The 27452-nt window shown below is 38.8% G+C and overlaps 1 protein-coding gene and 1 long non-coding RNA gene across 4 annotated transcripts in view; one reads left to right on the forward strand and one right to left on the reverse strand.

The window, feature by feature from the left end:
• LOC133208464 (collagen alpha-1(XV) chain-like) overlaps positions 1-24868 on the forward strand; it is a 113702-nt gene extending 88834 nt beyond the window's left edge. For 2 of the 3 annotated variants that reach the window (XM_061346326.1, XM_061346328.1), the window contains 14 exons: positions 1007-1075; positions 1436-1477; positions 3853-3898; positions 7089-7178; positions 9834-9883; positions 11654-11764; positions 13133-13277; positions 16634-16698; positions 18418-18546; positions 18715-18774; positions 20142-20201; positions 21693-21878; positions 23078-23193; positions 23575-24868. In XM_061346326.1, coding sequence (XP_061202310.1) covers positions 1007-1075; positions 1436-1477; positions 3853-3898; positions 7089-7178; positions 9834-9883; positions 11654-11764; positions 13133-13277; positions 16634-16698; positions 18418-18546; positions 18715-18774; positions 20142-20201; positions 21693-21878; positions 23078-23193; positions 23575-23782 — 1377 coding nt within the window. In that variant the 3' untranslated portion in view covers positions 23783-24868. The remainder of the gene's footprint in view (positions 1-1006; positions 1076-1435; positions 1478-3852; positions 3899-7088; positions 7179-9833; positions 9884-11653; positions 11765-13132; positions 13278-16633; positions 16699-18417; positions 18547-18714; positions 18775-20141; positions 20202-21692; positions 21879-23077; positions 23194-23574) is intronic. The other variant, XM_061346327.1, reaches the window with a different exon arrangement.
• Positions 23849-26788, reverse strand: LOC133208467 (uncharacterized). Its single transcript, XR_009724375.1, has 2 exons — positions 25453-26788; positions 23849-24538 (listed from the first exon to the last, which is right to left on the reverse strand). It is a non-coding gene; the product is annotated as an uncharacterized LOC133208467 (long non-coding RNA).
• Between the last annotated feature and the right edge of the window lie 664 nt (positions 26789-27452).

Consider the following 27452-nt stretch of genomic DNA (forward strand, 5'->3'; position numbering starts at 1 on the left):
TTGTGATACTGCTTTATACAACTAACAGGGAGACTGAAGATGGGTATCCTCACAGAAGAAAACAGTAGGTACTGGAGGTTGCTTACACCTCTAGAGAAAGGTGTAAATAGAAAATCAGCTGCTGAAATGAGACAAATTAGACAAATTCGAATTGGAACAAAATGACAAAAGATGAACACCCACTGGCAGAAAATACTAAAGTAGATCTTCCATTCTTCCCTATCTTCAAACAGTGTCAAGTTTCGTTTTCTGGATTGTCTGCCTTAACCAAACAAAAACTATTAAAGTAAGTATAACTAGATGAAGTACATCAGGCTGGGAGATTGAAGCAAGCAACCAAGTAAGCAAACAAACAGGTTACATGTTCTAATAGCGTTTCCTGGATTACTCAGGGAAGATGAAATCTTTAATTATTGCTGAGAAGACATGTGTCACCTCACAGAAGATTTCACTGATGTGGATTGAAAGATGGACATGGTGTGGTGCCAGGTTTTTAAATGATATGGGCAAGGATAGGCGCTTTTTTTTTTTTGTAAATGGCAATCTTGCCTCTGCTTCCTTGAAGGTTCTAATTAGCATGCAGTTATCTGACTGGCATTTGAAAAAATACGAATCTCAGCAGTCTTGGGAATCCCAGATCAGTCTCAGATACCTAATTTTCCTTGGACAAGAAATCCACTGCCTTTAATTCAGTTTTGATTTTTAGTACTTTGGGGGGTTTCTATCTGGGATTTGGTTTTGTTTGTTTGGTTTGGGTTTTTTCCCCAGGAAACAACAATCTTAGACCATTTTGATCTCCACAGAGTGCTTTAGGTTAAATATTACAATTCACCTGACAGGTTGGTCTTTGTAACTAAATGCTCAATCTCCCCTCAGGCCATTTAATACAAAATGTCTTGTTTAAATAGTGTCCTCGGAGCCCCTTGGTCTTCTTTCTGTAGACTAAGTTGCACTGCATATGAAAAGATCTGTCTAATATCTTCCTTCTTTCACTTTCTCTTACCAGGGCCTTCCTGGCTTGCCTGGACCCCCAGGACCTCCTGGACCACCAGGACGTATAGTTTATATCAAAGGAGTAAGTACACCTGGGGATCAGTTGCTGTTCTATCTTTGTACCAGAAATGTGCTACTCTAGAAACAGTTTGCAAAAGGAAACATCAAAACTTGTTTCAGGCAACACAGTTTACAGGGGGTGACCTTGCTTATGTGAATAGGAAAAAAATCTCTTAACAGGAGCCACTGTCATGTAAGAGAGCACGCTACTTTGCTAAAAGGCTATAAGAGCTCTCAAGCAGCAAGTGGGGCTCTCTGCTCTGGAGGTGCCAATTTTTGTTTCCAGGCTTTCTCCCTAGATGTCCATAAGATCTATGTGGTGTGTTATTTACTGTGTTATACCTACATGGATTAAAATAATTTTCCTTCCTGTTTTCAATAGACAGTTTTCCCAGTCTCACCCAGACCTCATTGCAAAATGCCAGTAAGTCATACACAGGATCTGCTCTTAGCAAAATGCATGGCTGCGACAGTATATAACCAAATTAGCTATGTGCATAACCACAGTAGCTTTGCAGCTTTTCACCCCCTGCCTTCTGCTTTGCACCAGAGATGTGTTTTACCCAGTCTTCAAAATAACAGATTTCCAAGCATTTAGATACCCAAAGTTAGCCATATGTAAAATACATAACAGAACTAAAAGCACTAGAACCTTTTGCTTTAAGCACTTTGATTGCTTGTTCTAACACTTTTTAAACTCTACATTTCCATAGTTTAAGAGTTGCTTTGGGGAGCTGAATGTTTATACATACATGTATGTGCATTCTTCAGATGTACATATAAATACTGTCTCCAAGTTCTTATGTCTTTAGCTGGTTTACATTTCCTTGTACAAAATAAGACTTGTTAGATGTTTCATTGTGGCATGAAAGACTCATTAGAAAAGAAAGGTCATGTTCTTTATTTGATCCTCAAATGCAATCTATTCACATATAGACATTTATTATCCCAAGAATGGCATCAGGTAAAGCTCTGCCCCTGCTTTTCAAAGGGAATGACAAAGCCCCTGTTAGCTTCAAAGGACCCGTATTTACACACATAGTATAAAAAAGAAAGGAGATGGGGTTTATATTTTCAGAACACCCTGATGCAACTTTTGTTTAATGAATTATGGATATTACATCCCACAATGAACAACAAAAGAAGTCCAGTCCTGGAAGTACTTTCCCTAGGGCAATATTGTACTGTTAAGACATGTGTTAAGGTGTTGGAAAGGATTCTGTCACAGTCCTCTTCTGAATACTGTGGTGAGCAGTATGGCTGTTCTACTTTTCCATTAGACAGTATAGCTCAAAAGAGCATTTGTGCCCCCTCCTCCAATTTCCATTCCAGTTCTTTTTCACTTATTTTAGAGAAACAGCTCTGGACTTACACCATAGTAGATGTATCGACACTCATCATCATCCTGCACTTACTGCTGAAGAAAGATGTATCCCAGTTTATGGATCTTTCTGCTAATTACTGATAAATAATCATTACTGTATGATAAACTGACATTGTGGGTTTGGCCCAACACCTCCAGGCACCATCTGTTTACCTCTTTGAATTTCTCCTTTAAATCTCTCCATTCCCACCACATAACACTTTTGTAGCTTAAACATGTATGTCCATAATCACATACTGTTTGCATAACCTCTGAAACCTGTCTGAATGAGGTCAGGACCTAAGCAACTTGATATAGTTGATCCTGCTTTGGGATAGCCAATCTCCAGAAATGCCTTCCAGCCTCAACTGTCTTATGATTCCATGTGGAACGATTCAAACAATATAAGCCTATTTTAGCTGAATTTCAGACAATAACAGTCGCTTTTCAAGAAGGTTACAATCAGTGAATAGGAGCAACTTTTATGTGCGTAAGCAATAAAAACCTGTACTCATAAACACTTCTTAATGCATTTGAGTATGCTAGATAGATTTGTCCTACATTTGAGTAATATCCTAAACCTATTCAAGTTTATATATAAGAAGTCTGCTGTTCATGCCTACATAAACGAACATTGATAAAGAACTACAGGCTGAACCCACAAGGTTTCCTCATGTGAACTAAGCTTCTGAAGTTAATGGAGCTATCCATGTGAGTAAGACTTCTAAGAGCCAGGTTAGCCCGATGCAGCGCCTTTGATTTTTTTTCATACACTTGCCTAGATTCATATAAATAGTTCTAGCTAGTACTAAGATCTGGCCATTTCCACGTACTGTGCTACATTTCACTTCCTGCATTCTCTTTATTTTGAAGATAAGCAGTAGAGGTTAAGTAGCATGCCCATTGTTACAGGTGGCTGGTGCCAGAAGGATAGACTAGAATAGCTTCTGCCTCCCAGTTCTGGTCTCAATGCCCCGAGAGCACAGGTTAACATCAGACAGTAGGCACAGCCATGGTCTGATGAGAAATTTGCAAACACAGTCTGCTAACTTACTATCAAAAGTCAAATCCACTTTCAAATCCACTGGTGTAAATTCAGAATTGTCCTTGGAGAATGAGTTTTCTGGTGCTTCACTGGCATGACTGAGAGCAGGATTTGCTGATACCTCAAAACATGTGTTCTTGCCCTTTTGCTAAAAGCATGTTGCATGTTAAAGAGAGCACAGTCCTGAAAAAAGCTTGATCAGCCAGTATGTGGACAAATATATATATATATACACACACACACTCGGATTATATCAAACTTGATATAATCCAGAGTGTTGTTATAATATTTATTAGCATGCAAAATCTCTAGGCTTTTCAGTTACACCAAGTAATGCACTTCCATTGGTTAATGTGTAAAGATAATTTTTAATGGATTTCTTTGTCTGCAGGTGAACACTCTTTACCCTGGAAATCAAGAAGCTCTTAATGTCCATGGTGAGTAATTATTTTCTTGTACCTTGGTGTGAATAAGCTTTTTTTTTGTTTTTTCTAAGTTAAGCACTTTTTTGTGGCTACTGCATAACTGGGGTTCCTGGAAGGAGAGGGGGGAAAGAAGTGGTCTTGTTTCTTTTTCTGGTGAAACTGTAAGATCACATCTTGGTCCAGTCCCAACATGCTCCTAAATTCAAAGACTTCCAATTACTTGTGTCCACCTCCACACAGGGACTGAAAAAGTTTTTTCTGTCCATATTTTTTTTTAAACAAAGAATCCATGATTTAACAGAATAAATGCCCATAGAAGGCACCAAGTTCAAGGCACTTTCCTTAGTTCTAAGAGTTGACTCAAAGCTGATAAAGGACATTTTGCTGTTTTAAGACTTTCAGCCTAGGTAAATGCTTGAAACTGAGGATTTTAACTATGACAATTTTGTTTAAAACTTGTGTCTATTCAATTAATCATTATAGGGTTTTTTTCTCTAAATGCATACTCTTAGCTGCGATAGTAAATCCTAAAATCACTCCAGCATGCATCCCTTCTTTCTTTGGTTTAAGGAGGAAAAGTTACCATTTACACAGAGTTTTCTCTCTCTCTCCCACTTTAAGATTATATAATGCTCAATCTTTCCATTCTTGAGCCAGAACTCTATCAGATAAGCACAAAGTGGTCACCTACTCTGCGCGTCATGCATCAAAATTAACGCAAGCCCCAGTCTGTGCTTTCGTCCTTCCTCAAAGACATGCTCCCAGGATGCATGAGGAAAACATGCAGAGAGAAACAGGAAGCAATTCTGTGCCAAAAAAAACCCAAACCAACCAACAAACAAACAAAAAACCCACAAAAAAAAACCCAAGAAAAAACAACAGAAAAAAAACACACAAAAAAACCAGCGGTGACAGACAGACATTTAAAATTGTGCTGCCATGACCAAATTGTGTGGAAGTCTTTCAGCTCCAAGGGTAACAGAAAGTTCTGTGACAGTTTTGCCCTTCAGAGCTTTTTGAAGCTGGAAAAAAAAAAGACCAAACACTAAAACAAAGTCCCTGAGAATCCACCGGGAGCAGCTGGAAATTTTATGATACAGTGAAACACAGTGGAGAAAGAGGTCTTCTCAAGATCTCAGAGGAAATAAAGTCAGTGGTCTTCCTCCTTTTAACTACTTAAAACAAAAATTCATTCCTGCCTACTCATTATATTTCCAGAGGGAGGGGGGAAAAAGCAGTAATGGAGCCCTAAATATACAGCCTAAACCTGTTACCCTGTTCCCATGTTCCTGAGAATCAAATCACTGTTCCCATCACTGTGCAAAGGAGTCTGGAAAGTTTACAGTTTAATGAAATAACTCAGAGTGTGCATGCAAAACAAGTTGAACTGAGGCAGCAGCTGTACACACTATATCAGCTCCAAATGCTGGAGCTTGGGGGTGGTTCTGGAGGAAGAGATGGCTACCTGGGGACCAGCTCTGTAGCATGGTCCAGAGAGTAGGCAGAGCAGGCTCAGCAACTGGAAGAGCTCCTCTCAGCAGTGACTGAGACACTCAGAAAGACCAGGCCACCTTGATTCAAATTGAAAAAGAAAGCAAGAAAAGGAAAAGAGTGTAAGGGATCAGGATAAGGGGCAAGAATGGACATAGTAACCCGTCGAAGAAGACACTGAGAGAACAGCTTGCTTGTATAACTCTGTATTGGTCTCAATGTTTTAAGATGACCTAAAATACTGATGACTAGATTGGAAATCTGCCTGGAAAATAACTCTGAAGATGTCACAGTGGGATAGTTAGGGTTCAGCTGACAACTAGGAAAACTAGCTGTTCACCTGAGGCATTGTGTGATTGGCCTCAGTGGATTTATAAAATGAGGCCTCACTGTTTTGTCAGTAGGCATTTGAACATGGGCTCACAACTGGAGGCTGAGTCACCAGATAGATCATGGGGAGGCCTGTGGGAGTATGACCAACTTTCTCATGGCTGAAAGACAAGAGAAGGGTGTAGAGGAACTGTCTGGAAACTTCCATTGTAACATGGGACTCCGAGAGGGAAGAAGTCTATCTCATTCTTCTAAATCTGCAGTCATTCTGCACAACTAAAGAAAGAAAAATGCTGCAACTATTTTTCAGACTAAGGCTTTCTTACCAATAAGGTCTTTATTTATTTCTTAATAATGAAATCTTATTTATAAGTGGCACCAGGCTGTGGAGCATGGACTGGGTACCCAAGCAAGAGACTCTTTCTGTGCTTGTCCCAGTGAAATTCACAAATGCAATTGGATCAGGTAAGAAGATCCACTGACTGCAAGCATAGATCACTACTAGCCACAGGGGCTGAAGATATCATGGCAGGGAACAATCAAAAATGACTTCAAGAGATGTATCTTGTATCTGCTTGTCATTGCACTCTTCCTGCTCATAACTCTGAATAGGACCACCTCACCTTAAGCTTTAAAGGCATTTCTACCCAAAGGAAGTGGCTATAAGATGTTATCATGGTGCAATTGTGTTATATTAATTTTTCAAAGATGCTAGCAATTACTCAGGTAGAACAAAGAGAGAAATCAGACCTAAGAAGTCTAAATACTCACAGGTCATTTTACCCAGATATTTTATAGGGTAAGGTTACCATGAAAGTTGAATACCTGGGAAAATAGAGGCTTTACCCAGATGTATTTCGATGCAATTCTACCCTTAGCTCACCTGGATGTAAAATTATTCCTAAAGAACATCTGTTCTCAGAGAATGTTTTCTTCATTATTAATGCTTTTATGACATGAAGGAGCAATAAACTGTAACATTTTTTTGGCATTCACAGTTTCAGATATTATCATTTATTGGTTTGGTTTTAAGTCTGGAGCTAGTAAAAGGTGTGATGTCAAAAGCAGAGCCATAACTCAAGAACTGTTTGTACACTTGCCCCAGTGAAATTCACAAATGCAGTGAGAATAGGTTTGTCTTAGGCTAGGTGGTTAGGGAAGACTGACCTGTAAGACACTGTCTTGCACATGTTGGAGTTCATAAGAGAGGACAATCAGGCACCTGTTCAATCTTCATGAGGCAAAGTGAGACAAGCATGTAAGGACTGGAACCACGTGTCCCACATGTGTAGCAAAGCCTGCTCTCACTTTCAGTGGTTGTCACTGCTGTTGTCTCTGCTTGTTTGCAAGTTCCTGTGAATTCATGATGCTTTTGTGGCAGGTGCTAAAGCAAACAGAGATTCCTGGGGGCTGCGCAGTTCAGTGGACTTAAAAGGAGAAAAGGGAGACAGAGGTGCTCCAGGACCACCAGGTAGGTATACTAAACCTGGTATATCACTGGCATCCTGTAAATGAATACATGAAGGAATATAAAATACACATTTAAATTAGGAAGCATTTCAACAAAGTGCTTTGATACTTACTCCTGAAGCCCTACCTGCCTAAAGACTTATACCAAGGTTCCTTGCTGAATTGACACACAGAACAAAGCAGCCATGATATTATGCAAAATGTCGTACGGAAAGAAGTACCTACACTGTACATTTGTGAGCATTAGGAATGTGTTAAGTACAAGAATACATATTGAAATGTAACTGCCTGGTCAGAGATTTTTTGAAATTTTAGGACATCATGTCCATTTTCTGAGATACCATTTTGTTGGCAATCTTTTTGAGCCAATTAGGCTAAAATCCAGTGCTTTCCATCTCAGGGTAACACACTTCCACATTCTGAGTTCAAGGCAGTTACTTGCTGATGACAGTACCACTTGCAGCAAGAGGTGGAACTAGATGTTCAACCAGCTTTTTAATATTCTATGCTTTATTTATGAAAATCATGACAAGTCTGTGTGAACTAAAAATACCAATTCACTGGTGGCAGGAGCATCATAGCAGATGTTCCACTGTAAACATTTACTTTTCTGTATCGAAAAGTTGATGCATGTTGCTAATTCTTACACATTCAAAAATAGTTACAGAAACAAACATCTGTTTCAAAAGATTCTTAATACAATCTCTTCCTTTTCTGTACATTTTTTGAAATCTCATATACTGAGATAAGCCTTTGGTCAGTGCCAGAAATAATTTGAAATAAAAGAAGCCATATTTCAAATTAATATTGCTATAGCATATTCATAATCTTTGTCTTTTTGTTTATAATGTTTGTTCTAATAAAATCTGTTTTACTGCCTCATTCTAATTCATTTTTATTCTATTCAGTGTCCAGTGCCTTAAAATAAGTGGTTAGTGCTTCCTAGTCATCAATAAACGTGTAAAAAGAAACAGCAGGAATTAAGAAAATTTCGTATTCTGTGCTGGCTTATCCACCATGAGCATGCTGTTCCATGTTCTGTATTTAATGCAAATTCATGACCTACAAGTATTTTTGCCTATACCTTACAATATAAGGTTCTTCAGAAGAAGAGAATTATGAAAAGATTATGCTTATGATCTTGTTATAAAACTGCAGCTAGTGGAGGATGGTGAAAATAACACAAGAATTTTGGTTAACCTGAAAACTGAATTCACCTTTCTCCTAAAATAACAGATATTCATTTATTTGTTTTCCAACCAAATCCTAACTAGCTTCAATATTTTGTGAAGTTAAAATATATTAACTAATACCAGTTCTGCTCCTGCTCTATAAAATATTCCTGTTTGGTTCTTGCTCATTGATGTAGCTGCTAAAATATTCTTTCATACAAACCAGTTTTCTAGGTCTCGCAGATGTACATATAATCATTGACAGTGAAAATTCACAAGCCACAAGTTGAAGGGTAGTGGAACATGATCAAAGTATTGGAATTTTTCAAAACCTTCTCTTAGGGACAGATGGCTGAAGATCCTTCCACTACAGTATCTGTTGAGTTCCAGCAATCAGAAAAGCTTTCTGAACTGTAGTACTTGTTCATGCAGTGGATTTATTATTTAGATTCACAAAATATCTCCTGTACAACCTTACAAACAGGCTCTATTAATTGATAACATGCAAAAATATGGAGTCAACATAAAAAGCGGGTAAAAAGCGTCTCCTCACATGGATCGAGTAAACTGCTGCAGCAAGCTATAATTGGCAGGGTTGGAATACAGACAAAATAGCTGCCATAGGGGGAATACATTTCTGATGCATACAGATGTATACAATGTCTACTTGATTTAATTGTGTCGGAGACAGCATACTGAGATCTCAGTCCTATGGTTGGCATAGGGTTGGACCCAAAGATCTCAAAAACTAATCAGAACACATTTGAAGAAAATGCATTAAGCTGTTATGGACAGCTTTAAAACAGTCTTTTTTGTATGCCAAGTGTACGCCAAACAGAGATTATTTGAAGGCTTTTTGGACTTTTTGTGCCTGTTTGGCAGCTTTGGCTGACCACCATTGGCAGACAACAGAACACAGGTGGTATAACCATTGATACTGGTATTGGGCTTTGTTGCAGAAAAGCTTCACAGAACAATTATTCTGTGATCAGCAGCACAGCAGTGCTGTTTCCCTATTTCTTTCCTGTTCCTTTCACTTGTCAGTTATGGTACTCTCCTGGCATAAAAGATAATGCAGCTACTGACTTGTCACCCCACTGCTGGCAAAACATATGGAAAGCTTTTCTTTTACCTTGATTTCCATCAAATTTGAATGCTTCTCCTTAAGCCTCTGCTAGGCTGCCATGTGTTTTTTTCAGAAGACTGGGAATTTTTCACCTTTGAGACTTCTTTGCTTTCAAATTTGTCTGAAATTCACAATCAGATTTAGAAGTTATTAAGGTGGAATAACAGACAAGATAGGGCATGTAAGCCTTGCTTTGTTAGGAAACCAAACTAAAAATATCTGTTAGATTTAAAGGTTAATGTTAAAATTGTAAATATTTTTCCATTAAACTCCCAAACCAGTAATATCCAAAGAACTGCTTTTAAAAAGAAAATTACAGATAATTATTGTACCTAATTGTATTTTCTTCATTTTTCAGGTCCACCTCTGCCTCCATCATATTTTAGCCACTTTATTAATAGCATAAAGGTAATTATATCCCATTTGTGCTTGAGTTCTGTTAACCTTTTTTAAAATGTACTTTAGTATAAATTAAGCATAAAACAGTATAGCATGGTGAAATATACAAAGCAAATCAGAGCATCAGTAATTATAAATGATACAAATTTCTTAAACTCCAGCTGCATAGACAAGCTTATTACAAGTATAGAGATAGCAGATGTCAGTAGTCTATAAAGATTACTTTTGCTAAAAATTTATTACTGAGGCTTTTTACCTTCCTGGTGATATTAAAGTGAGTCATAATTCACTGTTACCTAACATAAATTGGTATAAATTATCTGCCATAAATGAATGCTTGTGTTTCCATGCCAGGTCAGCTAAGAGACATTCATTACCTAAAGAGCTTCTAGAAAAATTTAGCAATAATTAACACATTGCAGAGGGGAGAAATTACCTCTGTGCAATACTATTTCTCTTTTAAGCACCCTGAATATGTTCAAAGGATGAAAACTACTTTCTCTGGAATCTCTCACAACAAAGTGTACCCACACCTTGATGTGTTTGGTCTCTCTTCGTTCCATTATTCTCCTGAACGCTTCAAGAGACAAAAAAGAATACCAATGCAATATTATTTTAAATGGTTTTTAGTAAACAAGGCTTTTTACCAGTAGATCTGACAGAATTTGAAACAAGTTATCATTTAATGATACCACCAAAAGCAGTATACTGTCAGTTTCCTTGAAGGACTCTTAGTGCTGTCTGGCTTACAGATTTTGTTCCAGCGTGGCTGAGTGCATCTAAGTTATTCCCATCACATAAAGTGCTACATGTATGCATGACAGAACTGACATGGCTTATTTGATCTTACAGAATTGTGTCTGTAGCTTTACAGTTTTAGCTACAAAGAACTCATTTTTCATCTACTCCTTCATCTCTGCAAAATGGCATGCCGTACATGAAGCTTTATAGTCCTGTTTGCTGGGAAACTAAAAGGAAGAAAAGTCAGAGGAGGAGCTATGCATAGCCATCTCTACTGGCTTTTTGCAGTTATCTGACATTCTTGCTTTGCTCTTTGCCTCTTTTTATTTCTCAGAAAGGTGAAACAAAGTAGACTAAAATAAGGTGAAGTTAAAAAAAAAAAAAGGTAGATGAACAGAAGAAAATAATGTGAGGAGGAACTTACAATTGCTGTGGCTCATTTTGCCCAGAGGGATAATGACCTAGTAATGACTGTTCCCCAAACTAACTGATAACCCACAATGAAGGACAGAAAAAGTGATACAGTTCAAAGTGTCTGCAATTTTGTGTGGTGTCTTTCCTGTTATCCTGTTACACCCCCCTCCCTCCCCTTTCTCTCATCCTGTGCACAGTAATCTTGCCACATACTTTTAAATATGTGTCCATTCCATGTCAATCTTGCTTTGCTTTTGCCTTGATGAAGCAGAAAAGCAGAAAAGCAGAAAAACAGAAAAACAAGCTTATGCTTCCTCCAACTTTCTCTTTACCTCCACTTACTGCACAAAACAAGTATAGGTAGAACAGCAGAAAACAGCAGAGGTATTTTCTCCGTGTCCACCTAACCCCACCTCCTCTAGCTCCTGCTCTGAGAGAACTTTGCAGCCTCAATAAAGTGTTCCTTTTCATTCCGTATCACTGAAGAAGCACACGATGTGAAAAAGATTTTAGGCAGATGCTTTTCTTTATTAAGCTCAGAGGTTTCATGTAACTTTGAAAGGTCAGTACATAGAGCTCTGATCTCACTTCAGCTCAACGTTTTAAAATATATTCTCTTCAAAGGGTGAAAAGGGAGACAACGGAGTCACTGGTTTAAAAGGAGAAAAAGGAGAACCAAATGGAGGGTTTTTTCTGACAGGACCTCCTGGACCACCTGGAAGACCAGGATTAGTTGTAAGTCATGCGAGCTGTAGAACAAGAACACTTGCAGGTACCCAGGGCTTTAATTTAGAAGGCACTAAAAAGAAATAGACAAAATGGTGCTAAGAACTATATAAGAATTCATATGCTAACCATTAGGTGAATGGAACAGAATAGCACTAGGCATAAACACAAACACTTCACTGTTGTGCACAGAATTAATTGCTATGAAAAACCGATGCATTGTTATGCTCAGCTGTTTAATACAACTACATCAGTGTGTAGATTCATGCTATTTATAGCATTACAAATCAAGGCAGTATATATAACTTGTGACATTCCTACTTACAGCCCCATAAATGCCAAAATAATTATGTTCCATCTAAATAATTAATCTCATTTTCTATTCCAGTAATCCAAAAACATAAATGTAAGGTTCAGTGTGTATCAGTCTGGATCATTCCTATAAAATTCATCCACTGCCTAATCTCTGCCTAGTTATTTTATCTTCTGGCAATTCCCACCACAGTTACTTTAGAATCAAATGCACTAATTATTTGGAAACCTGAGCTTATCCTTGGGATCTGGCAACAAATACATGCATTGCATTGCTTCATTATCATATTCGGTGCCAAGGAGCATGAATAGGTGGGTCACAACTGAGGTCAAGGTGTTAGGTTAGCCAGCCCACCTCCAAAAAATCCCCTAGTACTACTCCACATTTCTGAGAACCATCTACCCTTTTAGAAACTGTTCTACTGGCAAGAAGGAGTTGGTTGGCACAGCTGAGCTCTCCTAGTCCAGGACGCAAAAACTGTTCATGTATGCAAGCCAGTTTTAGCACAGGGAGCACAAGTCCTCTTCATTCAGGCTGAGGATACACTGCTGAACTGGAAACACAGAGTTGGAGCCTTTTTAATCTGGAAGACTGGCAGGTGGAGAGTTTAAGGACTATGAGCTGAAATTTCATCACAGGGGGGAGAAGACAACAGTCATCACAAGACATGCATCTTGCATAGACACACTTCATGTTACAGCTTTGCACCGTGTACCTTCTGAAAAACTCATAAACACATCAAATCAAGTAGTCTCAGCAAGAGCAAAGTTGAGATCCAGGACTTTGAGAGTACTGTTGAGAGTTTTGCAGGTGTCAGCAACTAAGGAATAGGTGCAAAAATTTCCAGAAAGCTTTCTGAAACTTGAATTCTTTAATTTGGTTTAGTACATGGTCACCTTTTTCCTTTTCCATTAATATCCACGCCTCCTTGAAGGAAACAACATACAGACCATGTCTGAACAGTGATGTGGTACCAGGCCTTCAGAAAATGTTACCACCAGAGACAAAGGCTCTGCACTAGTGAAACTGATACACTCAAAGAAACACTGTTTTATCACCGATAGGGACCAAAAGGGGACTCAGTTGTTGGACCCAGAGGACCTCCAGGATTACCAGGCCTACCTGGCTTACCAGGTTATGGAAAAATTGGACCTCCTGGCCCACCTGGCCCACCAGGACCACCAGGACCCCCTGCAATATATGGCTCAGGTGAGAGGGTGTGATTTCGCTTTTCACTGTATATGTGAGTGTATATGCATGTGCCCACTCCCACACCACCACTGTCTTTATGTACCTATTCTTCCATCTGCCCACACACTCTGCACACCTGATTCAGATTGCTTCCTTCTTTCCTCCTGCTCTCTACCAATTTCTCCTTGAGGGAGTAATGGGGAACATGCTCTTCTTGTGGTGAATGGAGTTAAATGTGGGTGACAGCCAGTCACAGGTGGTGTTCCCCAGGACTCAGTACTGGGGCCAGTTCTGTTTAATGTCTCTATCAATGATCTGGATGAGTGGATCAAGTAAACCCTCAGTAAAGTTCGCAGATGACACCAAGTCGGGTGGGAGTGTTGATCCGCTTGAGATTGGCTTGAAGTTAGGAAGGCTCTACAGAGGGATCTGCTCAGGCTGGATTGATGGGCCAAGGCCGATTCTCTGAGGTTCAGAAAGGTTCAGTGCTGAGTCCTGTACTGAGATGTGTTGGACCCAGTGATGTTAAAAGCTTTTTCCAACCTAAATGATTCTATGAGTCTATGATATAAAGGTAGTACCCACAGTAAAGTTTAGGTCCAGAATGAAACTCCTGGAGATGTGCTTCTAAAAGTTAGTTGTTATGCAAATGTCGAATAGAAACAAAACTCTGAAAGGGTTGGTTACTGAACCTTTAATGATTTTCAACTTACTGGACTAGAAAGGGAGTAAAATGGTCTACAAATAGTCACATGGAGGGGGGGACCTTTGCAAACAAGGTGGCACTTGAGCTTCAGAATGCACTTCAGCTTGAGAATCTACCAGATTCTCTCAAACTTGCATCAAAGGGAGTATGTGGCTATAAACCAAGTGCCGTAGTTCAAGACATTTTTGCTTTGGCTCTTAGGTCACAGGTCTTCTAGTGACAAGCCTCCTACTGTCAGTGTCTAGCCCTTAGATTAAGTTCTGGTGGATTGGGTCCTGGCCTCCTCTGACCTTACTGTACTGTACTGACCTGGCCTGAGTAAGTGACTCTAATTCTTCCCTCTGGGAATTCTGACCAGCTTGGGAATCCAGCCAGGTAAACCAGAGCAAAGCCTTCCTTAGTCTCAGCTGAAGATGGTTTACAAACAGAAAGGAAATTGTTAACTGAATAGGGAGGCTATAATGCACATCTGTCCTGCCTAAAGTTTGGGCAGATCTAGCTGATACTGATTTATTTTTTTTCTGAGAACTAACTATCAGTCTGTTTACTCACAAGACCTGTGCCTCAGTCTGCTTGTTGGGAAGCAGACTGCTCTGTCCTCATTTTGTTCTCTCCAGGTATTTCTTGAACCTGGTCAGACTGATTTTTATAGCTGTCCAGGGACAAGGTCCAATCTGTGCTCCAATGAATATTATTAACCGAGTATTTATCAGAAGTCTTCATCCTTTGACAAATATTTGAAAAAGAAGAAATACTTAATATGTTTAATGTTGGAACATAAGCCTGTACCTGAACTGGCCCCTCACCATTATAATACAGACAGATCCTCAGCATCCATAAAGACCTTCAGGCCTTTTCCTGTGTAATTTATGTTAAGGACTTCTGAAAATTAGCTAAGAGACCCAGTCAGACAAAACAAATTATTATTAGCATTCCATCCCTATACTTTCACTTATCCTCTCTGCCATTAGTCTTCATCATCCTCCTACACATTTTCCTCTCTGCTTTGTAAAAAGCTTCTTTAGGCAGCACACTGATGGATGTCCATTTTACTAAATGTTACAAACACAGATGTTTATTTATTTCTAGCTTCAAGGCACTGTTATCTCTGTTAAAGCTGTTACTGTAATATGGGGCTCACATACTGTAATATGGGGAAAGATGCTTGCTTTCAGTCTTCCATATCTTTCCTTCTTCCTTTCCTAAAAATAAATGAGCTTTCACTCCAGAAAACAGGGACTTTCACCTCAAGGTGAAGAAATTCAGGTTTGGAGTCAGCTACTAGGTACTAGATATTGTGGACCGCAGTCTTAGAGGTTCAAATCCATACTACTGGAGAATTCTTTACTGCTTTGTTAACTTTTACAGAAAAAGCCTCCCTCAAAGAATATCTGGGCAGGTGATAAAAGTTCTTCCTCTTCTGTATGTATGCCATTAGCAGCTACCAGAAGAGCATTCTGGTAATTTTAAGTGAACCTGGTTCATTTGGAGCTCCTGGACAAAATCCAACACACACACCAAAAAAGCATAGAGGGTGGAAGCAAGGATGGGTAGCCTGAGAGGAATATGGAGAAACTGTCTGAGCAGTCAGGGATCAGGCTAGGAAAGCTAAAGCCCTGACAGAATTAAATCTGGGCAGGGACATTAAGAGCAACAAGAAAAGCTTCTACAGCTTTTACCGGGGATATAAGCTTTTACTGGGGACAAAAGGAAGATGACAGAATATGTGGGCCCTCTTCAGAAGGAAATGGGAGACCTGGTTACCCATGACGTGGAGTAGGCCGAGGTACTCAATGACGTTTTTGCATTGGTCTTCACCAGCAAGAGCTCCAGCCACACCACCCAAGCCACAGAATGCAAAGGCAGGGACTGGGGGAATGAAGAACCATCCACTGTAGGAGATAGGTTTGAGACCATTTAAGGAACTTGAAGGTGCACAAGTCCATGGGACCTGATGAGATGCATACACAGGTCCTGAAGGAACTGGCAGATTAAGTTCACTGGAGCAACTCTGCTGGGGACACAGGCTCAGAGAGCTGGGCTTGTTCAGGCCAGAGAAGAGAAGGCTTCGGGACCTAAAAGGGCTGACAAGAAAGCTGGAGAGAGCCTTTTTAAAAGAGCATGTAGGGAAAGGGAAAGGCGGAATAGATTTGAACTGACAGAGGGGCGATTTAGATGGGATCTGAGGAAGAAGTTCTTCCCTGTGAGGGTGGTGAGGCCCTGGCACAGGTTGCCCAGAGAAGCTGTGGCTGCCCCATCCCTGGCAGTGTTCAAGGCCAGCTTGGATGGGGCTTTGAGCAACCTCAGTGGAAGGTGTCCCTGTGCGTGCCATGGGGGGTGGAGCCAGATGATCTTTAAGGTCCCTTCCAATCCAAATCATTCTATGATTCCATAATTTGCAGAGTATCTGCAACAGATTGAAATCTGTTGACCTTAGCCTCCCAAGTAACAGAGAAAAGGCTGTTTCACCACTGCTTTACAAAAAATCCTTTGAATGCATTTTCTGTGGTTGTCTTAAACACAGCTATTCAGAACTTAATTATGTAAGTTCTATGTAAGGCATATGGCTATTTAAAGACACCACCACCAAGCCCTTTCTTTATGTCACTAACCTTGTCTCTCAAAAAAGACAACCTTCAACATGTATTGTGTGCTTGTTTCATTTTAGCACCTGCAATGCCTGGGCCACCAGGTCCTCCTGGAGAGCCAGGGCCACCTGCAACCAGGAGTCTGGTAAGACAGCAAAATAAGGAATTTTGCCATTGAAACATTGCTTCAAATCATTTGGTGGCCATTGGAAGCACTGAGAGAAGGGAAAGCTCCTTCCTGTGTTTTTATTTATTAGAAAGTTTTCTGATTTTCTGAACCTCCATATTTTTCAGCAAGAAATTAAAAGAGGTGGGAAAAGGGATAAGAGAAGTCTGTCCACTGCCTTGTTAGTTACAGCCTATTCAAACGTAAAGATTGATGGCATGCTAAAGTAATGGAAAAGTGCATATTCTATGTTCAAAGCAACGCCTCTGAAAGAGTTTAGCAACTCACCTGCTGAGATACTAGAATAACTACTGAATGCCCAGTTTCCATGAAAAAAATGTTACTGAATTAAAATCCATTAATATAGGTCACTTGATTCTAACCATAGATTTTCCCAGCAAATCTAAAAATTGTTGTGTCAGATAATACACATAAATTTGTTTCCTTTTCTTACTGCTAAATCAAATCAGAATTGTATCCCAGATACCCATGCAGTAAATATGATAGTTAAGACTTCTGTCTTGTTAATTTCTAAATTAAATAGTCATAGTTTTTTTGGGGGGGAATCAGGCTAGCAGATGGGGTTCATTGCAAATTCTTCCTTTTCCACATTCTCATATCATGGTAGAACAGCAATACACTGGATATGTTAAGCAGTCATTTGAGAATGCACTAATGAACAAGCAGACTTTCAGACCATGTAAATCAAATCAAATGAATTAAGAAGAATCTGAGTTTCAATTTCTTAATGCCTCCCCTCCCTAGTGTTATACCTCTGCTGACTGTCTTTTCTCACAGAAATTCAGGACTGACAATAATAACAGATCAGGGGAGAAACAGGTGATCAAAGGCTGGTGCTTCAAGGTAGTAGGCTGCAGATACAGGCTGGGAGCTACTGTCACAGACAGAAGATCCAGGACTTAGGTCAAAATCAACATTAAAACCCAACATTAAAAAACAATATGCAGATCTATAGTAGGGTCTGTATGATTCAGAAAGCATTAATATGCCTTCTGACACAGAAGAAATGAGAAAGAAATTACACTCCAGTGTTAAGAAATAGCACTGTCAAGAAACTTGCCCCTGATTTTACACTACCTGCAATTATCAGACTGTAAAAGCAATACACCTTAAGGAGGACCGTGATATTATCTTCAGGTGACAAAGCCAGAGGCAGTAAGTGCAACATCAATTTCTGACAGACATTAGTTTAAGTCTCATACTGATCTATGAAAGCGAAATTGAAAAATACTTGCAGTGTAAACTAGAGGTATCTGAAAACATAAAGGAATAAGAAAACACCCTTAAAGAAAAGAGATAACACCACTAACAAAAATGCAACAGAAGCAAATTAGAGTTGTGTATGATATTTACAAGACTTATCAAATCTCTTCTGAACTCTGCCATTTTCATCAAGTATGCTAAACTGTAGAGATACAATGATATTCACTCAGTGCAAAATTAATTATTGGTGTAATTCTACAACAATCCAGAGAATGATGATGCCAGTGTGCTAAATAATGAGATATTTATGTTACTGAAGCTTTTTGTATGAAATTATGTACAACTGACTTCATGAGCGTTACCTGCAGAAGAAGCCTTGACAATTATGTCTTCAATGAGACTTCAGTTTAACAATTTAACTTGCTAAATGTTTTGTGTGTCTGATGAAGCATCTTTCATTTTCCTACTTGACAGGTTACAACATTCCATAACATTGAGGGTATGCTGGAAAAAGTTCATTTGGTAGCAGAAGGTACGCTAATCTATCTGAGTGAAACCAGTGAGGTTTATGTCCGTGTTCGAAATGGATGGAGAAAATTGCAGGTACTATTGCCCTATGTCCAAATCCTTTCCAACTTCCTTGCTCAAACTGGAATTGTTGCAGATATTTTTTACATGGATTGAGAAGTATGGGTACAGAGATTTCTCTTTCACAGTTTAGAAACTCTTGGTGATGTGGTTTTGTTTTCTTGTCCTTTTGGATTCTTTCAGCTTGGTGAGCTAATTCCTATCCCTGCTGACAGCCTTCCTCCTCCAGCCTTATCAAGCCATGTAAGTATGATACATGGGACTATGAAAAACTGAGTCTAAATGTGCAAAACCAGGCAATACATTTGTCAGACTGCAGGCAGATCCCTGTACATGATTTTCTGATGAGACCTGTCACTTCAAAGTAAACATCCTACCACTTGCAAATGGGTTCACAATTGCCAGTCATCTGTTTCCATTATCTTCTGAGACTCTAAACACTATAGAGACAAAGCAGCATCTACAAAAAGCAGTACAAAGCAAGCTGCCTACCAGGAAAAACAAACAAACAAACAAAAACACCAAAAAACCCCAACAAAAAAAACAACAAAAACCACCAAACAGTATTCTGTTTTGCAATACTGAAGTCACCCACAGAATCATAGAATGGTTTGGGTTGGAAGGGACCTTCAAAGATCATCTAGTCCAACCCCCCCCTGCAATGAGCAGGGACATCTTCAACTAGATCAGGTCGCCTAGAACCGCATCAAACCCTGGTCTTTTTCAAGCGAACTCAGAATTCTGTTTCTGAAAAGGTTTTCTTTACATTATTATAGTCCTGTATTCAAGGTATATCATCACCACCTGCATGCAGCTTATACCAGAGTGTGCTGAGTACACAAGCCTCAATTGTTAGTTTGCACCTGACCCCCTTCTGCAAGTTATTGTACCAACCTGCATGTGAACAGGCTGTCTGTCCCCCAAAAAATCACAGGAGGATGAAAACCAAGAAGTGGTGAAGGGGCTAGTGAGCAGTCTGATGAGAGAGAAATGCACTTAACATACTTGAGAAAATGTCTAGACTTATGTTACAGGAAATTGTATGCAGCCTTTAGCTGACACCACATGACTTTCCCATCTGGTACAGCTTGTTACTCTTACTTACCATAACTAGAGAAGAAAACTTTGCTGTTCCTCACACAGTCTGAAGATCATCAACTTTCTGGTTCCTACATGCCAACTGCTTCAAAGAAGGAATTACATAGGCCTTGAGAAATATTCTCACCACTCCATTTTCTGTTTCCACATCCTCCTTACTGTTCCACTTTTAATTTCCCTGAACTGGTCGTCTGCTCCTGCCAAGAGCAAGCTGCCTCCACAAAGGATTCCAGGTGCTGACATCAGCTCTGGCAGAGCACTGTGGATGGGTACACTTGAGTCTAGAAAAGCAGCTCTGGCCAGGGCAGCTTTCAAATACATATTTATGTGACAGACCATTAATTTGGTCTGATATGTGCATAAAGTATCCTGGCTACGTGGTTTGGGTTTATTTTTCAGAGGCAAGAGAGTTTCAGATTCTCCAATGTTCAATGTTTGTTTCATTTAGAAAATTATTGTCTAAAACTCTGATCTGAGTCTAACATATCTGTTTGCCTGTGTTAAAATAACAGGGATTTCAGTCTCTTCCAGCACGAAGTCCAGTACGAAACATGAACAATGGAAAACCAGCAGTAAGTGTGACATCTGTATTGCAACTGCATGGTTTTGGTTTGAAACATGACAGTGTACACATCTTGAGAGAGATTTGTGATAATTGCTCTTCAAATTCACATTTCATTTATATATATAAAATCATTTTATATTATATATTATTACATTACATATTTTATATTATATATCTAATCATTACTATATATTCTATTATATATAGATTAAATATATCAATATATATTCACATTTATTTATGTGAATATAATATTATTTATTATATCACTTTAGATATTTACAAATACACTACTTTAACTGGTTTAGAAATCTCAGAGACAATTTTAAATTGTTTCCTCCAAATCTGTTTTTATCATCCTAGCCCCTTTCTCATCTCAAAGGAAACAAAAATGCTAATTCTGATTTAGTAATACCTCTTTACTTAGCGATAGTACCTACAATAAAACAGTAATTTCTAAGTTAATAATATTGTTGCACTCAAATAATTAAAAAAAATAATTAGAATATTGTCTATCTTCATGGTGCTGGGTTTTTTAGGTAGACAATTCAGAATCTAAGCATTCATTTACAATACTTAAAAACAGTAAGACAAATACAGAAAGGCAACTGAGTTACATCTAAAACAAAAAACAAGCAGAACTCCACAAACACACAACAAAAAGTGTGGATTAGTTTTTGCATCTATACTGTTTGATTCAAGCATGCTACTTGTATTTGCTAACAGTGAATTTTTGGATGGTGTATGGTCACTTCTTTCTACTTATTTCATACTTGTAGGATTTGAGATTGTGTTTGTGTGATAACTCCAAGACTTCTACTTTAAAATATTATCTGCTTTAAAATAATTTTATTTTTTAGGTGTATATAACCTTCATGGTTTCCTTAATTTTCACAGAATCCTAGAGTGGTTTGGATTGGAAGGGACCTTATAGATCATCTGGCTCCAATCCCCATGGCATGGGCAGGGACACCTTCCACTAGACCAGGTTGCTCAAAGCCCCGTCCAGCCTGGGCACTGCCAGGGATGGGGCAGGCACGGCTTCTCTGGGCAACCTGTGCCAGGCCCTCACCACCCTCACGGGGAAGAACTTCTTCCTCACATCTCATCTAAATCTGTCCTCTTTCAGCTTAAAGCTGTTCTCCCTTGTCCTGTCTCTACCTGTCCTTGTAAAAAGTCACTCCAGCATTTTGTAAGCCTCCTTTAGCTATGGGAAGGCTGCTGTAAGATCTCCTCAGAGCCGTTTCTTCAGATAAATTTCAAATTATTTCTGCTAGGGATCTCAGCTTTAAGAAATGTAATGTTAAGGCAGGAGCTATCTGTCATACCTGGTATGGAAGGTACCAGTTCTTGTTCTGGCAGAAGGAGGGAAGGTCTAGTGTGTTTTCAGATATATGCCTTCTGCTACAAACTTTAAAAAAAAACCCAAAAAACAAACAAAAAAAACCCAAACAAAACCCACAATAAAATTGGTGACTTTTCTTCTTTCTTTCTCCAGCTGCATCTGGTGGCTTTAAACTTGCCATCTTCTGGTGACATTCGAGCAGATTTTCAGTGCTTTCAACAGGCCCAACTAGCAGGTTTGACATCTACATATAGAGCCTTCCTCTCATCACATTTGCAAGATCTGGCAACAGTTGTCAGAAAAAACGACCGAGAACATTTACCAATAGTCAATCTTAAGGTAAAAATGAATACTTGATATTTGTTTTATTAGGACGGGCTGTAATTGCCCAAAAAATCTTGGAAAATGGCAAAAAGCAGAAAGTTTCAACCCAAGCTGCATCTTATAGAGAAGAAGATTTCCTTTGTATTTCAGAGTCAGGTTCAAACTCCAAAAAAGTAGTGAGAAAGTTGAAAGTTACAGATTGTTTCACATTTCCCTCACATTTTCAAAGGGTTGATTTTTTCCAGTATCCTAAGGCTAATGGCAGAAATAAAGCTATGAGAATAGTCTATTTTGAGCAGACCACTGACAAAGCAACTGTACAATGTTCAGCTTTCTAGATATTTTTTATTCCAGGGAAAGTGCATCCTCATTTCTCAAAACCAGGTATGTCCTACCTTCTAGTATGATTACAGAGTATAGTAGACTAAAATGCCCATTTTTCTTATTCCTCAACATAAAGGCAAAGCCTGCTTAGGAGTGATGCTGGACTTACCCCAGTGAAACTGAAAGTCTAGAGCATGAGTCACTTTGTGGTCTCACGTAAACAGACACTGTAAAACTGAGGAAAACAAACCATGTCTCCATAGCATTGGCTGGGTCCCAGAACAAACGACCAAAGAAACCTAAAGGAATAATATGTGATGCTTAGAACATGCTGAATGGATGCTACTCTGAAGTGCATGCAAATACGGAGCTTTGGAAACAAATCTGTAAACACAGTATTATTTCAACTTTGACTGAAAAAAAGCAAAATCAGGTAGCCTGATTCTGAGGTAGCCTGATGCAAGGCTTTTTCCTTGATCATTTGCAACAAATGCCACAATTTTCACAAAATTATGACCTCAACAGAATTTCCAACACAAATTATCTATATATTTTGTCTATAGCCAGTTCTAAGCAATTATTCAAAGAACTCCTTAGGCAGTGAGGGAGAGAAGGATAGTGGAAATGGAGATGATCAAGCTGACTAGTTGGAGTGACAATACAACTGAGATGCACCTGTGAGGCAAAGGTGTGAACCAGAGAGCTATTAGCATAGAGATGATAGATCAGACAAGTTTATTCAGGAGCACCATGCAGAAACAGATATGAAAACTGGAATCGTAAGTGTCCTAAAATTCAGATGAGCTTTTAGATGTATAGATAAGTCTATAAGAATCAGGTATGATGTGGATTTTGGATTTATTTATAAAAATAGCTTTGAATTTTAACAGGGAGAAACACTTTTCAGTAACTGGAATTCTATATTTAATGGAAATGGTGGACAATTTAACATTCATGTTCCAATATACTCCTTTGATGGGAGGAACGTAATGACCGATCCATCTTGGTGAGTTTACACTACCATTTACAAGACTTGCATGACATTTATTTTTACCAGATAGTACAAGTAGCAATATTTTGGCCTACTAGAAATTATGTCACCTTTCTTCTCAAATTCCAATAGCCTATGAATGGGATATCAGGTTGTGTTCTCCTCTACTTCTTCTCTTTTCTACCTTAATATTTCTTTACCCACTGCTTGATTCAAGCCGGAGAAAAGTAGAAAAACAGGCCACCACATATGTAGGTGTGCAGTTAAATAAAGAAAAACAAAACAAAACAAAACAAAAAAAAACAAAAACCCAAAACAAAACAAAAAAACCAAAAACCCAAAACCAAACAAAAAAAAAACTTTTTCATGAAATAACTTCTAAACATTACTTTTCAGGCCTCAAAAAGTAATATGGCATGGTTCAACTACAAATGGGATCCGACTGGTTAGCAACTACTGTGAAGCCTGGCACACAGCTGATATAGGAGCTATGGGACAAGCATCACCGCTGAAGACCGGGAAACTTCTTGATCAGAAAGTATATAGCTGTAGTAATCAGTTTATTGTTCTCTGTATTGAAAACAGTTTTGTATCAGATCCCTAAGGAAAATAATTCATCTGTTGCACATAGGAATATTCCATTTTATGACAGAAAAAGCTGACACTGAAATTTCATTTGTAATGATGTAAATATTTTATTTTTTTGTAATTGCACATTTCAGGAAAAAATAGCCAAAGAAAACATACCTCAACACAAACTGCATTCCAGTTAGGTGGAACATCAAGTCACATGTGGCTGACTTAAAGCCCATTTTTTCACTTGAAACCCCCACAGTTCAAAGATTGCCAACAATTAATTCACAGAGCCTTGGCTTTCTGGATGAGCTGAAGATCACTCAAGAGTAAAGACATTCAAGTGTAGATTATGAGAAGGTCCAGTAGCCTCTCTTAAGACGTATGGCTCAGCAAGGCTGCTGCTTCTTCACAGCTGAAAAGCTGCATGCCCTATGATCTTCTTTTCACTTGCATAGGCTTTGAATACCCAAGGCAATATTCATATACATATATATATACTGCCCCTGAGCAAACAATGGAAGGCTGTTACATCTTGGCTGGAATATTCAAAAAGGCTTTAAGAACAAAGGTGCTCACCTCCTTAGATTTCAGAGGAAGCTGAGTACCTAACTCATGTAAGCTTGCACGGATTGCAGCCTGGTGCTTACACATAAATTTAGCAGCTTCTACATCTTACTTCAGCTTTTTTTCTTGCAGATTCTAGGCATAGGGCTTTAGGCAGGAGGAATGAATTTCACTTAGACAAAATCTGCTCTTTATTTTGGTGCTATTGTTACCAGGAAACCTGAAGCAATGTTAATAGAAAACATCCTGTTTCACTGGTAGAACTGTGCAAAGTAAATGCAGACAAACAAACCATCTGACCTATATTTATTTCATTGCGTATTAAAGGAAGTAATTTCCTGTTGTGGCAGACTACTGAATGGAAGATGTCTGTCATGGTTTCTTTAAAATAGGTTCTAGACATGTTAAACCACTAAGTTATATACAAAGTTATTTTACTTTTTGTGAATATACCATTCTGGAATTCACATAATTAAAGAATTGTTAATATAAAATAACAGCAGCAATGATAGGAATGATCAGTAAATGCTAATATTCTTTGCAAACAGTACCACCATAATATCTAAAGTCTTTTGCCTATATATTTTTCTACTGCATACTTTAAACAACGTATTTACTTGTATTTTATCAGGCAGTAACTAAGGAGGTCAAACTCCACATTATCATTTTTTAAGATTTAATCTAGAGTCTGTGTTGGAAATACATGTTCATAAGCTGACAAACAGTATTAAATCACTAGATTTAATTCAAAACACAAAAGCAACCTACACTGATATAATCATGTAACATTGTGACATACAGCTTTGGTTTTCCATTTTACTATAAAAGCTTATTTCCCAGGGTCAGCTGAATCATATCTTCTTTTTTCCTTGGAAAAGTCATGACTCCATTGTTACAACATGCTAATGAGGCAAAAGCAGTTTATATTACGTTTAAAATGTATGCATAACAATTCACTGCACTCATTTATAGTCCATTTCCTTACAGTACTGAGCACCCTTGTGAAATACCGAATTCCTTCAGTTCACACAGTTGGAAGAGTTGTATATGTATGACAGGGTTTCACTCTGAGTCACTGAAGGCTCAAAGAGGAAAATAAAGTGCTTTCACACATGTCCAGCAGGAATCATCTACCTTTAAGCCTTTTGTTGGTAGACTCTCGGCTCAGCCAAGTCATGGCCAGTGGGGTTTGAACTTGCAGCCAGTCATCACCCAGCCATCACTATCAGTTCTTGATCTTCCACTCCTGAGCTAGAGCCAGCAGCTAGGGAGCTGGCTATTTCTTTGCCTGGAATTGCAGTGGTAAGAGGTGAGGGAGAGATGGGATCACACAGAAGAGCTGTGTGAAGGGAAAGAGAGAAGACTAAAAAAAACATGCAGTTCTTAGGAGATACTGAACTAGCATTTAAGTTGGACCCAGCAAAACTGTGTCCAGAACTCCGTCTGTGCCCCTTTTAAAGGGCTAATCCCCTCTCCGTAACCTGTATAGCTGTGACAGCTTAGCAGGAACTGAAATGGTTAAGCACCATCACTGAGATATTAAAGAACCCTCAGTGGTTGCTTGACACTTCTACTGTTAATCTGCAGGCTAGAGGAATTCATTGCACCCTTCAACTTCATATACAGAGCATGAACCATGAATTTTCTGGGCTGCTGGGTGCTGAGTTCACATGCTGCGCTCACACGTCAGCAATGGAGCTAGCCTACCAGAGAATGGAATGAGAGACATGTTGAAAAGTGAGGTTTTCCTTGGAAAAAAACACACTTTTTCTAATTTTTAACCAGAGCCAATGAGGTTCTTTGTACTCCCTAGTATAACTGAAGAGAAACAGTACGGCATGACAGAGAAAAAAAAAAAAATCAGCCCAGTACTTAAAAATAAATTAGCTTTCTCTATCAGAGCAGAATACTTTTTTCAGCATGATTCCGACACAAAGCTCAGGTGCACTTGAGGAAGAACATTTGCTAATTCAGGTAAGGAACTGTGTATAAAGCAAATTAATCACCAGAATGAGCACCAGAGCAAGGCTGAAAAAGTAACTGCACTAGAAACCAATGCAGGAGTCTGAACGAATGAAATCAGAGTATTAGTCAAATAAGCTGCTTCTGCTTTTAAGAGGAAAGCTTTGGTTGAAAACATCCATTTATTTTGAAGCTTTGATGTACTTGAAAATGATCAAGTGCACTTACAGAATACACTGTAAACACAGATGAAATGAAAATCGTCTAAACTATGAGAACTCCAGGGCTAGTTGACAAAAAAAATACAGCAGATCCATTTTAGCTATTGGAATGAGTATTTCTAGATATCAAACTGATAGATTTTCTTTTGTACGAATTAGAAGTGCAAGCTATAACAGAAGCTTCCTTTCAATCAAAAAGAATCCACAGTGGGGCTTGCACTTCCGCAAAACAGTTGGTGCTCCATTAAAAATAATTAAAATATAATTTTAATTAATCTGGTGCTTAATCGGGGCGGGGGGGGAAATCAGAAAAAAAGTGGGGGTGGCAGGGGGAGAAAAAGCCAACCAGAGCAAAGCAGCAAGGTCTAGGAAAAGTAATAACAATTTGAAAAAGGAATATTGAATTGTCACTGGAGAGATTAATTTATTTATCATGGATACTTTCTGGGGAAAAAAAAAAAAACACACTTTTTTCCATCCTTGCCATTTCACACCCCATAGCTGTGTTAGTCTTTAACTGTTTATCAGCTTATTTGACGTCACGTGAATGCTGTATCAGGATGGTGACTTCCTGACAACCAATTCACAAACCTAAGCCCAACAAAATGTGGCATCCCTTCAACTCACTTTCTTACAGTTCTATTTTTCATTATAGCAAATACTTCCCCACAGGGCCATATTTGTACTGAATTGTGAATATAAGCAGTGGATTGCAGACACCCCACAATCCTCTTATGGCCCTTTAAAAAGTCTTTTGCCCTTCAGCTCAAGGATCTTTCCTCTGGGCAGCTGTAAAATGTGACATGTTACCATTGATCAGTAGTGTGCTGCTCTGCCTGGATGAACTACAGTGAGATAAGTGATTTCTCCTCTCACTGCCATTATAATAAGCAAGCCAAACCTATGATTTTCTGCAGTCCAGCATAGACACTTCAAAGGACTGACAATTAA

The sequence above is a fragment of the Neopsephotus bourkii genome, unplaced genomic scaffold, assembly GCF_033783945.1.
Source record: "Neopsephotus bourkii isolate Nb327-2 ecotype Australia unplaced genomic scaffold, CSIRO-AGI_Nbou_v1 NB_272, whole genome shotgun sequence".
NCBI lineage: Eukaryota > Metazoa > Chordata > Aves > Psittaciformes > Psittacidae > Neopsephotus > Neopsephotus bourkii.